This window comes from Xyrauchen texanus, chromosome 26 (genome assembly GCF_025860055.1).
Source record: "Xyrauchen texanus isolate HMW12.3.18 chromosome 26, RBS_HiC_50CHRs, whole genome shotgun sequence".
In the NCBI taxonomy this organism is placed as follows: domain Eukaryota; kingdom Metazoa; phylum Chordata; class Actinopteri; order Cypriniformes; family Catostomidae; genus Xyrauchen; species Xyrauchen texanus.
Window position 1 is genome coordinate 8,542,018 of NC_068301.1, and position 16,347 is coordinate 8,558,364.

The 16,347-nt window shown below is 37.3% G+C and overlaps 1 protein-coding gene across 1 annotated transcript in view; it reads right to left on the minus strand.

Moving 5' to 3' along the window:
- LOC127620135 (neuronal acetylcholine receptor subunit alpha-7-like) overlaps window positions 1-9,041 on the minus strand; it is a 33,107-nt gene extending 24,066 nt beyond the window's left edge. Inside the window, exons 1-5 of the mRNA XM_052093241.1 lie at window positions 8,900-9,041; window positions 4,142-4,281; window positions 4,012-4,056; window positions 3,699-3,808; window positions 905-984 (exon numbers count right to left, since the gene is read on the minus strand). Of these exons, the coding sequence (XP_051949201.1) occupies window positions 905-984; window positions 3,699-3,808; window positions 4,012-4,056; window positions 4,142-4,281; window positions 8,900-8,951 (427 nt within the window). The 5' untranslated portion in view covers window positions 8,952-9,041. The remainder of the gene's footprint in view (window positions 1-904; window positions 985-3,698; window positions 3,809-4,011; window positions 4,057-4,141; window positions 4,282-8,899) is intronic.
- Between the last annotated feature and the right edge of the window lie 7,306 nt (window positions 9,042-16,347).

The window sequence follows — 16,347 nt, forward strand, 5'->3', positions numbered from 1 at the left end:
GAAAAACATGTCATTGCTCCAACAAATTTAGAACATCCATGGCTACATTTACACATGCAAAGAATACGTATTCATCTAATGGGAGATGTTCAAATTTACTTTTTTCAATTTTATTCCAGAAACAACTGCAATATGCATTTATTCACAAAACCATGACATTGCTCCAACAAATTTAGAACATGCATGACCGCATTTAGACACGCACAGAATACAAATTTACCAAATGGAAGATGTTCGAATGACCCATTCTTTATTATTTTTCTTTCAGAAATCACTGCAATGTGAATGCATTATTTCTCCAACTAATTTAGAACATGCATGGCTTTATTTACACATGCAGATAATACATATTCAACAAATGGGAGACGCTCGAAGTCCCTATTCTATCATTTTCCCCAAAATAAATGCAATACGCATTTGCAGTGCATACATTATAAAGCACTATTGCCCCTCAGAGGAAACAGCTGAAACATAATTCATGAACACCTTATTTCCTTTTGCACCATAAATGTCTCTGTTTCATTGGTGCAAATCTATAAATCGATGATCCATGAACTGTCATTTACTGTGGAACATGCCAGAGGTTTCTTTGCTTTCCACACTCCACACATTTTAATAGAGCTATTTAATATTTAAAAAAAATCTATTCTACACATTGCACTTTTATTGACAATATTCATGTTCATGTTCTCCTAAACCATAGTAGACTTTTTCCTAGTTCCTTCTTATGTTTTAGCTCTGTGTAAAACTTTTATAGCTTAACGTTTTGGCTTTGAATACCACTGGTGTTTTTGTGTTATGAACCACAGCAGTGTTCACTTATCCTACTATTGGTTTTATCACTCTATACACCATATCTTATTTCAGAGCACCATAAACCTTAAGCATGTGCATTTACACTGACCTGGAGGCAGGTAGTTGCAGTGGCCACTGGAGTTCACCACCACATTTGACTTAAAGGTGGAGTCAAACTTGTCATCTGCACTACAATGGAGAGAGAGGGACTATATTAGACATTCTGCTAGAAACAAGGGTAATATGTTTAATTTAGTTTTAAGTTCAATTCTTTTTTCAATTTGTCGTTAGTTTTCACGCTTTTATTATTGTTGTTTAACATTTGATCCTTTCAGTTCTAAAATAGCTAAAAAAAATCAGTTTTAGTTGTTCAGTATATATATTCTTTTTTTTTTTAGTTTTAGTGCTTTAGAGTTGCCAAAGATAATGGTAAACTGTCATTTAAATAAGTTCACAAATATAATTAATTTTGGTGTCATTTTAATTTGATTTTAGTTCGTTTTGGAGTCATGAAAATGTATTTACAGTAAATGTAGTTTTTCCAATTAAGTTAATTTTAAATAACTAACAATGATCAATTCATTATCACAGAATGTATTAATCTTGATTAATGTTAATATATCAAAAGGTGGCCTGGTTAGCTTAGCGAGTATTGGTGCTCACTAAAACCCCTGGAGTCGCAAGTTCAAATCCAGTGCTGAGTGACTCCAGCCAGGTCTCCTAAGCAACCAAATTGGCGTGGTTGCTATAGAGGGTAGAGTCACATGGGGTAACCTCCTTGTGGTCACGATTAGGGGTTCTCGCTCTCAATGGGCCACATGGTAATTTGCAAGTGATTCGTGGAGAGTATGAGCCTCCACATGCAGTGAGTCTCAGCGGTGTCATGCACAGTGAGCCACGTGATAAGATGCGTGGATTGACTGTCTCAGAAGCGGAGGCAACTGAGACTTGTCCTCTGCCACTCGGATTGAGGTAACTGCGTCACCACGAGGACCTACAAAGTAGTGGGAATTGGGCATTCCAAATTGCGAGAAAAAGGGGAAAAAAATTTATAAATGTTAAAATATCAAAATGCTATTGTTTATTGTTTGTTCATGTTAGTTCATATTGCATTAACTAATGTCAATGTTTTCAACTTTTAATGTAAAACAAACATGTATTAGTATGTAAAAATGAACATTAACTAAGATTAATAAATGCTGTGGAAGTATTGTTCAGTGTTAGTTCATGTTCGCTATTACAACTAATGTTAAATAATACAACAATACTGTAAAATGTTACCGTTTTTATTTTTATTCCAGATAATAACACTGCTAGCAAATAGGTGGGTTATGATTAATAACAGTTCCCTGTAGAGGACAAAATAATGATGAACTTGGACTGCAAAAGACTGTTTCTGCTGTCACAGATTGTACCTTTTAACAATCCAACTGCGAATCCGATTTAGGGCATTGATTAACTCTATGTAGATGAAGTGAAAGCTAAATATGAGATGAGATTCTTTCAGCTCATAAGGTTATAACTCGGTGTGAATGAATAATGTCCCTTTCAAAAATTAGCTTTAGGCCATGATTAAATTTAATGTATAACTAAGCAGTGAGCTCCCATGGGTATCAGCTCTGAATAAAAAATGAAAGTGTACGGGCCAAGGCTGTTGATAGGGTGTTTGGACACAGGCACATCGACTAAACGATCTGCTTTTGCCCAAGGACCAAATTTTCAGTTCATGGACCTGTAGTTGCTCCTCTGTTTAGCCCCGCAGTTTGAATTATGGCTTTGAAACTGCAATTTTAAATCACACGTGGACAAACGAATGTCTGAGGATCCAGTTCTTAAGAATTATTTACTGCTTCACCCAAGCACACATTGGTGGGCCATTTTTTATGTTGCAGTTAAAAGTAAATCTTCTGACAGGAGGATTTTCTTAAGTATCTGCATGTTGGGGGCCTGGGTAGCTCAGCGAGTAAAGACGCTGACTACCACCCCTGGAGTCAGGAGTATGAATCCAGGGTGTGCTGAGGGACTCCAGCTAGGTCTCCTAAGCAACCAAATTGGCCCGGTTGCTAGGGTGGGTAGAGTGCTCAACAAACCACATGATAAGATACGCAGGTTGATGGTCTCAGACATGGACGCAACTGAGATTTGTCCTCCGCCACCTGGATTGAGGCAATTCACTACGCCACCACGAGGACTTAGAGTGCATTGGGAATTGGGCATTCCAAATTGGGGAAGAAAATGGGAGACATTTTTGTTTTATCTGCCTGTTGATGATCACCGTAACTATAGGGTTTCAGATCTATTATTTCATGTTTTGTTGAGGGATGTAGATTACATTTTTTTCATTTAGCAAATGCTTTTATCCAAATCAAAGAGGAATGCTAATTTCTGATGTTTATGGAAGATGTGGATGGAAATATATAACAGTATGTAGGCAGGTTTTGCTTTTATTCCCATAGAGACCAATCAATCAACAAACTGAATTTCAAATCTATACAGAAATCTTAGCTAGCCTATTTTTAGCTAGAACATTGTTTGTTAGTTCGTAATTTTATCTCTATAGAAGTAAAAGTCGTACGTATTTGTACGAGCCAACACGTACGATTTCTTACAATTTTGCTATCTCGTCCTATTATTATGACTTGTCATAAGACTGGGTTGTGTATATCTTAAATGCTCTTTGAGTGTCTGCTAAATGAATACATTTCAATGTAAATGAAAATAAGCTTCAGAAAGGCACTAAATAATGGTGAAAAAAGTCTAATTTCATAACTAAAAATGCCCACATTTTTATTTTAGGGCTACAGTTAGTATAGTAAGAACAGTACATGTGAAACCAAAACGTTTCCACAAAGATTGCAAGAGTAGAAATGTATGAGTGAAAAGGGGAATTTTATATAACCTACCTATTGTACAGCAGAATATCAGGAGTCCATATTTGGTCTGTAGTGAAACGAAGGTTTTTGACACCTGGATACTCAGACTGGTTCCACTGCAGATAATGATCATACCAGCGCTGAAGAACATACACAGAAAGAACTGTTTAGTTTTAATGCACTTGCATGTAGGCTATTAAAATGGCATGCTTTATAATACCAGATTCAATTGCTATGTTACTAATTGTTGCATGTTAGTCTACGCTTTAAGAAGGATTAGTATATGCCTAAACATATCATTATATAGTTACCAAGATACAAAGTGAACAAAGATCTGGCTTACCATGTTAACCCAGATATTGGAGGTCAGTACTTGATTTTTCTCATCCTGTACGAGCAAGAGAGGAGATTTGAAATCAATTGTGACAATTCGGAGCTCATTATTACAGACCAATGCATATGAACATACTTACCACATCCATGATCTGCACCAAGCTCAATGAGAGAATGACAGTGAGTGGCAAAGAGTCGTTGGCAACAGGCCTCTCCATGGGGTTATAGTCCTTTAGGAGGTTCTTCAACAGGGTCCTCTGGTACGGGCCTTGCACCGACACTGATAGAAACACATGAATGTACTGTACCACTCAGAATACTTATGATCAAGTAAAAGACTGAACCAAGATAAGACTGAAATAATACGTACAGAGAGACAAGTTAGGAGGACATAGAGACAAATGAATGAACAGAAGATTACCTGCTGAAAAGACAATCATAGCTGGTCACCAGCATATGTTTCTTCTTAACTAGCTAACTAAGGCTTCTTAACAACAAACTAACCAGCAAGACTAGCAACAATCTTCACCAGCTATTCTTCCCCAGTGAACAGCAAGGCTATATGGAAATGTACGCATATCTATTGCTGCTTTCAAGTTCTCAATTTCAAACTTTTTTCTCTCTAGTTTTCTTACTGACAAAGAGTGACACTTTCAGCACTGGCAGCACAAAATGAAGAAAAGTATGAATGTTAAGTGTGTAATTGATAGCTGTATATTCAAATTCTCTTGCTGCCACAGAGAATGATGGGAAATTTAGTTTTGCTGCACAATCTTGTCGCCTGCTGGCGAAGCTGGCTAATGACCACTTTGTTTGGTTGTATATAGAGGTTTTGCTGGTAAAGCTAGTTAAAAAGCATCACTTGCTGGTGACTAGTGTTCAATAAGTTGACTACTACTACAAATTGCTTATTACTTATCTAAAAGATTTCATCAGATTACAATTACTTTCTAACTGATTACTTAATTGAAAAAGTAATCACATTACTAATTACTTTAAACTTGCTCTCTGAAACACTTCACAGAAGTGTCTGTTAAGCGAATTAAAAATAATGTATATTGACTAACTGAGATTAAATAATTCAAAGAACTAGTCCTCGTTGTTTGTGTATTAATTGGAATGGACATTAAATCTCTTCATTAAATCTCATCCTCCACAATATCAATCGTGGCTATCCACTTTGATACAGCAATCATGAAGCAGCATTTACATTTTTTTACATTCATTTACATTTACATTTTTTAGCAATCATGAAGCAGCATTTACATTACATTCAAAGCAGATTTGCGCTGCTTTGAACTCCACATGAAAAGCACTTGAAGAGAACATCTTGTTCTACTTTCAGCACTGGCACTGTCCATGTAATGATATTTAATCCGAACTATCCAGTAAGTAGGAAGCGCAAACCGACGCCGGGAAACGCTGATGCTTCAGTCCAGCGGGAGATGTTATTGTGTACCACTACATCTGCTTTTGTTTTGTACAAAAAAATTACGGTTAAGCACAGGAATCTGTGTGTGTTTGTGGTGTGTGCATCAGTGGAATAATATGCCCTGACACATTGCATTGGTTCCACCCTATTCCCACCAATGTTCAGTGATTCAAAGTGTTCAATGTTTTGTAATGATATTACACCCAACACTGTTGGTGACTAGGGGCCGGTTGCACCAGCTATACGTAAGTTACAACTTAGCCTATTTGTGGCATAAATGGGCACTACATCACAATTTACGCACTACTAAATATGTGACAGTTGCACCATTAAACTTAGGTAGGACACAACCCTACGTATAAACTCAATATTTCCGGAAGCCTTCGACCAGGAGTAACAGATGGAATAAAAAAACAGACTGATATTTTATGACATCAATGAGCTCATGTTTTGCATGACAGGCATCAATCATTTCGACATACAATATGATGTTGACATTTACACTCATTTACATTTACAAGAGATTTACGGCCGTTTTCAGGATGTGTCGCCCTGGTGTCAAGTTTCAACACATTCAAAATATATATATATTATATTATATATATATATATATATATATATATATATATATATATATATATATATATATATATATAGGATATTAAAATGAATAAATGCCTATTTTTTCAGCCTGTTGTATTAGTATTTATTTATCACCCCCTTATTTATTTTAGATACAGTTCCTATATATTGTTATTTAGGGCAAATATACTATTTATCAAATCTACTTTTAGTACGTATCGAATTTTAATGAGGATATAATTTATAACAGCTGCCAGTTACGTGAGCAAACAAGGTTTGAACATCAACCGTAACAAGATCAAACTGAAATTCACGGCTTTTTAACACTTCTGTGTACAAATTTGAAGGCTGCATATTGGATAAATACAGATAAACGTGATATTATGCGACTATGCATTACTTTACATAGAGCTTACGACCTACACGTTAAGTCTTAAGAACAGGTGGTGCAACCAAAATAAGCACTGATTTAGTTACTAACTAGTAGTTACTAAGCCCTTAGTGTGAACTTTACGTCCTAACTTACGTGAGAACTTACGCAGAGCTGGTGCAACCCTACCCAGCATCCAAAATGACATATGCTAGTCACAAGCTGTTTTTAGCAGGCAAGGCACTTTTAAGAGACTAGCAGATTAATAGAAATAATCTGCAATAGGGGAAATAATGGATTTACCACTAAAATAAACTACCTTTAAGACTAATCATAGAGGTGTGAGGGGATGATAAAATAATAGGCCTCACACATGGACTTTGCCAAATATTAATTTGAGTAATTAGCTTTTAGCTACAGTTTTGCTGTGGTACATTTTTAAGCAATACCTCAAATTTGCGAAGGACCAAAAAAAATTCAATTATTTCTGCCTAAAAGCCTCAGAAAATAAGTTTAAAAGCACTGTGAAAGGAGTGTGTGCACGGACAAGGCATAACTAAATGGAAAAACATTAATTCAGCATGCGCTGAGCTGACAGTTAAAAGCAAGAATGGGCCCGCTCTTTAATTTATTGCGCTCTCTAGAAAACCTTTGTCAGCCTCAAGACATACAACATGTTTAACATTGTTCGTTTTCATTCAGGTTATCAAACACCAGGCAGTTCTGAGGCTGAAATTGTTTCCACAAAATCTAGGTACAACTGGCCAGCAAATTCCCTCTGGCATTCTGACCAGACTGAACTCGTACATACAAACACTTCAGGGCAATTCTGATTTGTATAAGAAAAATGTCAAGCATTGTTTTTCATGTAACATGCTATTGCCTCCAGCTTGCCAGACCAGCCTAAGATGTTATGCTGGTCTTAGCTGGTTTAAGATGGTTTGGCTGGCCTCTCAGCTAGCTCAAGTTGGTGTTCAACTGGTTTAGCTGGTCATCCAACTGGTTTTCCTGTCTAACCATCTGCCAAGTGCACAAACCCCTTTCAAAATAGAAAACCAGACCAGCCTGAGAAGGGAGAACAGCTAACAAGCTCAGGCTGGTTTAAGATGTTTTTCAGCAGGAATAACGTTAAATGTGTTTGATTTATACTTTAGAATTTTTGCTGGCCATGAAGGTCATGTTTTCACCAAAAGCAAGAGACTCGACCAAGAATGTTGATTGGACTCCAGAAATAATTTATATTCATGGATAATTAAATGTTAAAATGCTCCCTTACCAGTTTTCAAAGCTAAACAATACTATGGACAACCCCTATCTTTATGGGAAGTGGCATATTTTACATGCTTTTGATCATCAAAAACCAGAATGATTAACCATGGACACTTCTTTGTTCTCCAGTCCCTATGCTTTTCGATATGAGGAGGTATTTGTTGCTTTAGAGGTCTTGGAGGTTTAGGCTCTATAACATGTCTCTTAAACTTAATAACAATCAGACTATCAGTTTGTGCGTAGAAGGACAGACTCATCATACAAAGTGCATTGATTTCTAGTTGAAGGATGCACATTCCTCAGAGTAAATAAGAAGAAGTGTAAATGTCTTTTAAAGAATAAATGTTTTTGTTTTAACTCAGAAGTAGAGCTGAATTCAGACAGTAAACAGCATTCTTTACTTTCTTTTGGGAGCTTAATAAAATTCATTAAAAAAGCTAAATCAAATGTATTAAGTTAGCCAAGAATTATAAGAACATACAGAATAATTTACCATATTCAGGTTTATCAACAGTCCCACCATCTAAACCATAGACATGCTGCAACCATAAAAACATGAAGACTATGAATATTCCATGACATTCCGTGGTATGCCAAAAAATGGCAGCATGATAAAGATTAGTCATTATGTATCATTAGAATGTACATGAAACAATCCTGCATGATGGGAAACTGACAACCAAGATAAAAGTTCTCTATTGCATGACAGACAGGTGAACAGAGAGATTTAAAGAATAAAAAATGAAAGAGAGACAGGTTTTCCATGGCAACACACTTCCTCTTTCCCTTTCTACTCCACTGCAGCAATGTGTCCATAACAGCACCAGAGAACTGGATTTAAAAATGCATTCTGTGTCTGCGATACCCCAATGCAGTCTCTGTACTCATGGATTTAGAAGAATGAACGAGAGAGGAGAGACAGAAGGGGGAGTTTATGAATGCAGCTTCTAATTCTTCATGGCAAAGCATTTTTATCTCCTTCCCTGTGTTTTTTTCTGTGATTAAATCAGATTTTCCCTCAGATTTCCTTCTGTATCTTTCTTGACTGCAATAGTGGTTAAAAAAAAATCAATTTGGAACATCTGTAGGTGCAAGGTAGCCCAAAGGCAAACAGGTTTGCCGATCGCACACAAGAAAGAAACAAAAAACAACATCTTTTGTTGCTCTTTCTGAAATGTTCACCTGCATTCAATGTCATTCTACTTGAATAAACACACATACATGTAAACATACTGAGGAACCTACCATGGATCAAAGCGGAGATCCCACACAGAGTGAAAGCCAAAGAGTGCCACATTCCAGGAGATATGAATAAAAGCAGGGCAGAAAATGTGGAATGTGCTCAGTTATGAAGTGAAGGAGGGAAAATCCTGGTGGAGAGAAGGAGAGGAAAGGAAAGCTGCCTGGATGCAAGCAGTGAACGGAATAAATGTGGATGGGAGAAAGAGAAAAAGAGAGAGAGACCCGGTGCTGTTGGCAAATTGCAGTGAGTGAGAGAAGGGGAAAAAAAGACCTGATTGATTCAAGACACAAGAGTCAGCTCTCTCTCTCTCTCTCTCTCTCCACCAAAATCTCAGAGATTCCCAAAGAAGTACGGATAAATGGGAAGGCGGATTGGACATACAAAAGGGAGAGAGATCAAGGACAAAAAAAGAATGAAAGGGCAAACCGGTCTGCCTGTCTACCTAAATAAAATTGGTTTAATCGTCTCTCTCTCCTTTCTTTGTCCTATTTTTTTCTTCTGTCAATCTTGTTTTCACGGACAGGTTTACTTTAAGGATTGTTGTAGTGCGACTATCATGTTTGTCCCGTGTTTGTGAAGAGGCATCGATGTGGGTAGCCTGAGCAGGTGTTTAAAGGTGTGAATGGAAAACATACAGTATGTTCTTTTGTTGTAGATTATAGTGTTTAGAGTATGTGAAGGGTGTAAAATTGTATTGTAAAGCAATGTTGAGAAAAGAAAAAAGAAAATCAATTAATGCATTGCAATTTTTTCTCTCTCCTAATTTCTTATATCATGATCAAGTGTATTTAAATGACATTTAAAGGGTAAAATCTGTACTGCCTCTAAAGGAGAGACCATCTTGGAAAGCAATTATTTTCTATAGCTTAAGGTACAGTGGCAAGAAAATGTATGTGAACCCTTTGGGATTACCTGCATTTATATATAAATGTGTCTTGAAACTGGGCTGAGCTTCATCTAAGTTACAATAATGAACACACACAATCTTTTTTGACAAATAAAACTAAAATTATTGTATTGATCTTTTGAACATTCACAGTGTAGGTTGGGAAAAGTATGTGAACCACTAGGCTAATGACAGCAACAAGAGGTGTGGGTTAGAGCTACTTTGATTTATAAAAATCACTCAAACATTTTGAGTTTGGTGTTCACAAGAAGCATCTGCTGCCGTGGACCATGTCTCACAAAAAAGAGATCTCAGAAGACCTACGAACAAGCATCATTGCATTGCATAAAGCTGGAAAGAGTTCCAAAGTTATCTCAAAGAGTTTAGATATTCATCTGTCCACAGTTAGACACATTCTCTATATATGGAGATGATTTGGTACTATGGCTACTCTCCCTAGAAGTGGCCGTCCAGCCAAGATGACTCAAACGGCAAACTACAGAATGCTTGATGAGGTAAAAAAGAACCGTAGAGTGACAGCTAAAGATTGAAGGAATCATTTGAAATGGTTAACATTTCTGTTCATGAGACTATTATATGGAAATCAATAAACAGGAATGGTGTTCATGGCAGGACACCGGAAATGCTTCCGCACCGGAAACGCTTGGTTGAGGTTATTGCTGCCAAAGGAGGATCGACCAGTTATTCAATTCATGGGTTCACTTACTTTTTACACGTCACTGTGAATTTTTAATGGGATCTGTTCAATAAAGACATGAAAGATTGCAATTGTTTGTGTGTTGTTAGCTTAAGCACATTGTGTTTGTCTTAGGGCTGTCGATTTAATGCGTTAATTCAGTGCGATTTATTTTATTAAAAATAATGTGTTAAAAAAAATGTATGCAAATAATCGCAATACCCCCGGACCATAATAAGGAAGTTTCCTGAGAAATGCAAGCTTGTAGTACCACCTGTTTACTCCAGAGGGTAGAAAGTGGGTGACTTGATTTGACTTGACTTAAGTGAAACTTCAGCGGTATGGGTAACACGCAGTTTATAAAGAAAACGCACAGTTAGTGAAGAAAACAACCCTTCAGCAGACAGCACAACACAGACATGCGTTATGTTCTTGCGTTCACAACACTTGATGGAGAGCAAATTCAAACTAAGGGATCTCAAGATGTGTCATCTCAAGTATTAAACTATATTTAACTTGACACAGTGACCATAAAAATGTTATGTTTATGACGCAACGCACCAGAGACGCTACAAAAGCATGTCTGTCGCAGGTGTACATTGACGGTCTTTAAACAAGCCCTCATAATAAATCTCGAACTGATTGGCAAATTCACTTATGAAATGGATTGCTGTGAACTGTGTGTCAATGATTGGCTTATGTTCAATAATATGGTAGTAAACAATACACTGTATTCTAAAACCACTTTTTGTATTATCTTATCAATGATTAACTCTTCTGCCACAAGAATATAATGCATTTTAGTTATCTGAATATTTTTTATTTTATATATATATATATATATATATTTAGAGATAACTATGTCTAATTTTTTCATCATTATATATTGATTTATTGTTATATGAGGGGCTTTCTCAGCAAATATTTGTTTATGTGATTAATTGTGATTCACTGTGATTCATTAATCGGGACACCATGTAATTAATTAGATTAAAATTTGTAATCGATTGACAGCCCTAGTTTGTCTACTTGTGACTTTGATGAAGATGTTATATGTAGGTGTCAATGTTATAAAACTTTCTCCAATCTCAGCTTAATATGCAGAGTCATCTATACATTTGTTGGTTGATTTCCCCAAAAGGTTTAAACACTGTGAATCTTTGGTGCTATCAAAACATTCCTGTTTGTTTGAGAATCCCAACCAGCCACACCAGCTCTGACTCAAAATTATGGTGTGAGCTTGGGGTGGGACTATCTGTTTGTTTACCCAATGGAACATGGGTAAAGTGTTCGGGAAACATAATTGAGAACCATGACAATCCTTCAAATATTTGCCCCATTCAATTCCATTGTATGTGCCTCACTGTAACCTTGATTTGTCCTTATTTATTTATTTTGTTTTATTATTATTTTTAACAAAAGGAGGGACAAGTCGAAATTTGAAATCTGACATTCTGTCTGTCTGACTGTAAAGCCTGTAAAACCCAAAAATGTATAGCTTTTAAAAATATTTAGGCCAGTTGACAAACTTTACCTACAGTAACTCCTTTTTGCAATTCCAGTTGGTGACGCTAGTGGCAAAATTGCACACTTCAGCTTTGAGACCAACAAAAACCTCAATGATGGTAACAATCAATATACAGTGAGGAAAATAAGTATTTGAACACCCTGCTATTTTGCAAGTTCTCCCACTTAGAAATCATGGAGGGGTCTGAAATTGTCATCGTAGGTGCATGTCCACTGTGAGAGACATAATCTAAAAAAAAAAATCCAGAAATCACAATGTATGATTTTTTAACTATTTATTTGTATGATTCGGCTGCAAATAAGTATTTGAACACCTGAGAAAATCAATGATAATATTTGGTACAGTAGCCTTTGTTTGCAATTACAGAGGTCAAACGTTTCCTGTAGTTTTTCACCAGGTTTGCACACACTGCAGGAGGGATTTTGGCCCACTCCTCCACACAGATCTTCTCTAGATCAGTCAGGTTTCTGGGCTGTCGCTGAGAAACACGGAGTTTGAGCTCCCTCCAAAGATTCTCTATTGGGTTTAGGTCTGGAGACTGGCTAGGCCACGCCAGAACCTTGATATTCTTCTTACAGAGCCACTCCTTGGTTATCCTGGCTGTGTGCTTCGGGTCATTGTCATGTTGGAAGACCCAGCCTCGACCCATCTTCAATGCTCTAACTGAGGGAAGGAGGTTGTTCCCCAAAATCTCGCAATACATGGCCCCGGTCATCCTCTCCTTAATACAGTGCAGTCAGCCCTGTCCCATGTGCAGAAAAACACCCCCAAAGCATGATGCTACCACCCCCATGCTTCACAGTAGGGATGGTGTTCTTGGAATGGTACTCATCATTCTTCTTCCTCCAAACACGGTTAGTGGAATTATGACCAAAAAGTTCTATTTTGGTCTCATCTGACCACATGACTTTCTCCCATGACTCCTCTGGATCATCCAAATGGTCATTGGCAAACTTAAGACGGGATCTTGACATGTGCTGGTTTAAGCAGGGGAACCTCCCGTGCCATGCATGATTTCAAACCATGGCGTCTTAGTGTATTACCAACAGTAACCTTGGAAACGGTGGTCCCAGCTCTTTTCAGGTCATTGACCAGCTCCTCCCGTGTAGTTCTGGGATCATTGAGACCCCACGAGGTGAGATCTTGCATGGAGCCCCAGTCCGAGGGAGATTGACAGTCATGTTTAGCTTCTTCCATTTTCTAATGATTGCTCCAACAGTGGACCTTTTTTCACCAAGCTGCTTGGCAATTTCCCGTAGCACTTTCCAGCCTTGTGGAGGTGTACAATTTTGTCTCTAGTGTCTTTGGACAGCTCTTTGGTCTTGGCCATGTTAGTAGTTGGATTCTTACTGATTGTATGGGGTGGACAGGTGTCTTTATGCAGCTAACGACCTCAAACAGGTGCATCTAATTTAGGATAATAAATGGAGTGGAGGTGGACATTTTAAAGGCAGACTAACAGGTCTTTGAGGGTCAGAATTCTAGCTGATAGACAGGTGTTCAAATACTTATTTGCAGCTGTATCATACAAATAAATAGTTAAAAAATCATACATTGTGATTTCTGGATTTTTTTTTTTAGATTATGTCTCTCACAGTGGACATGCACCTACGATGACAATTTCAGACCCCTCCATGATTTCCAAGTGGGAGAACTTGCAAAATAGCAGGGTGTTCAAATACTTATTTTCCTCACTGTATATCATTACACTAAAAAAGATGAGCTCTGAACTTAGTTACATGACACATAATAACAGTGACAACAAAAAATAGTACAAAGATAATCCAAACAATAATCCTAAAACTCCACATTTTGATGCTCTATTTAAATTTACTATATTTCTTAGCATCTGTGACTTAAAAAGCCTAGTATACTCTATCAAATATAATTTATATTTTCAGTGTGTGACTGACTGGAAGGTGCACATGTACAGGCATGCGTGTGTGTGTGTGTGTGTGTGTATGAGTGTATGAGTGTGTTAATGGCATAATGGAGATTATGGTGGAGGAGTTTTAATTGAGGAAGTGCTGGTATATGCAAGCGGCACTCAGCAATGTGCTTATTTAAACTCCTGCTCTCATTCGGCCTGACGAAATGCTGAGACAGGGGCCGGGGAATGGGAAAAGAGAGAGCCTTATAATAGATTACCCTATTACTTCAGATGCCCTTCGGTAGCCTCTTCACACGGGATGTGAGCCGAGGTGTGTAGAACTCACAGTTAGGCATCTGGAAAGATTTTCACACCCCACTGCTCTCTGAGAGAAAGTGTAACAGTGACATAACACAAGAAACGTGTAAGAGTAAACAAGCATGGCATATTTCAACGGAAGTCAGTGGCCTTAAAAATCCTGTTTTTATATCTTACAGATTACCTGTATCTTACTTGAAGCTCTCTACATTTCACCAACAAACTTGCTTTTCGCACAGCTTTTCTTGAAATAGCTTATATGAAATATCCAGAGCTGAGTAGTTTGGGGCGGAATCGCACCTACCGAACTGAAACTAGCCACACAAGCCCTAATTACACTGAAGATGGAGCAGTAATCAACACATAAATGCAAACATGATTACATAATTATTATATTGCAGTAATGTTTAGGTTTGTTTTGCGAATTGCGAATTTGGGCGACGCCCAAAAAATGTCGTTCCTATTCGTACGAGACAACTCGCACGATATCATACGATTTAGCCAACTGGTTAGTGGGACTGCGTTGTTGTTATTAGGTCGAACATCTATTCAACGTCGAAATGAGGTTGACTCATCAACATATAGGCTACCGCCGACCCATTTGGTAATAATCATAACGTCTCTTTTATTTTGAAACTTGGTTGGATACGTTTGAAATTCTGTGCATCATTTGAATGGACAAGTTACCGCCGCTGGAAAAAGGTAAGCATAAATGTATTGGCATTCATCATTTTACACAGCAGTTTGTCCATCTATCTTTGAATTTCAGTTTTGAGTTGCGATGTTTTATATGGAATGATTTTCCGGACATTATTCAAAAGGAATTGCAAATTGTATTTTCAAATTGTATTTGCAATTGCGTTTTCAATTTGTGGACGCATAAAATGTGACATAATCCAAACGCAATTGCGGACCAAATCGCGCATTACCGTTTGCATTTTCGTTTAAGCGAACGCACAGTGACTGCCAGATTTCAAATGGAAAAGCAAAGTCCGTTTGCAACTGTGTTTCCCATATCTTACGAGTTTTGGCCCTGTCATATGTAAATAGCAATTTCAATTACCACGTCTGCTTTTTCACTTTCTCAGCGTCACGTATGTAGCCAGCCAAAACTCAAATGGAATACTAATTCCCTTAGTATTTCCATTTCCGATGCCTTACACAGAAACCTGTCAATCAGGGTCAAGGGTGGGATTATGCTATGGGGCGTGTTTGTCTTGGGAAGTGACGTCACTCACAGTCCACGGTCAAGAGTCATTATATAAACAAGCATTAAAAGTAATGGACCAGAAATCTGTAAGATGGCATCACTGCATCACTCTAAGGAAGCATAATATCTTGAGTTTTGACAGTTTTGTAAATTTTTCTTTTTAAAACTAATTTTTAAGTGTGTGAACAACGTTGCACCAGAAATATTCTGTCAACTAGTACATAAACAAAAGAGCTGAATAAGAACTAGAGGCACAATAAGTGGAAACTATAGCCATAAAACGTAGAACAACATTTGGTCAGACATCATTTTCAGTAAGAGGCATACATTTGTGGAATGCATCTGAAATTAAAACATTGACAGACTTCAAGGTTTTTAATACACATTTAAAGCAATGGCTGAAACTGAAACAATTTTGTGAACACTGACTGTACAGGACATAACACAATGCATACAAACATAATGTTGCATATGTGAGCACGCACAGACATATGCACCCTTTTGTGTTCTTGTATTGTTAAATGTGTCTAGACTTTGATTTATAGTGACTTCTACATCTACTTAAGCCCATATCTTATTTCATATATGGGATGTATTTGTTGTATGTATTTTATTAATTATAAATCTTAAACTCAATACTCTGTAATTTTTGTTTTAAATTTATAAGCCTAACCAGGGACAGGGGTTGCAAATTAGTCATGGCTAGAAACATGTATGCGTGGCATCTACTTTGTATTCTTTATAAAGCAATGTTCTATGCATTTGTCCCTGTCAAATAAACATTAAAATAAATACTAAATAAATAAAGAGGTGATGCCCTGAACAGACGCCGGTTTATTTGATCTTGACCGTCGACTGTGAGTGACGTCTCTTCCCAAGACAAACACGCCCCATAGCATAATCCCACCCTTGACCCTGATTGACAGGTTTCTGTGTAAGGC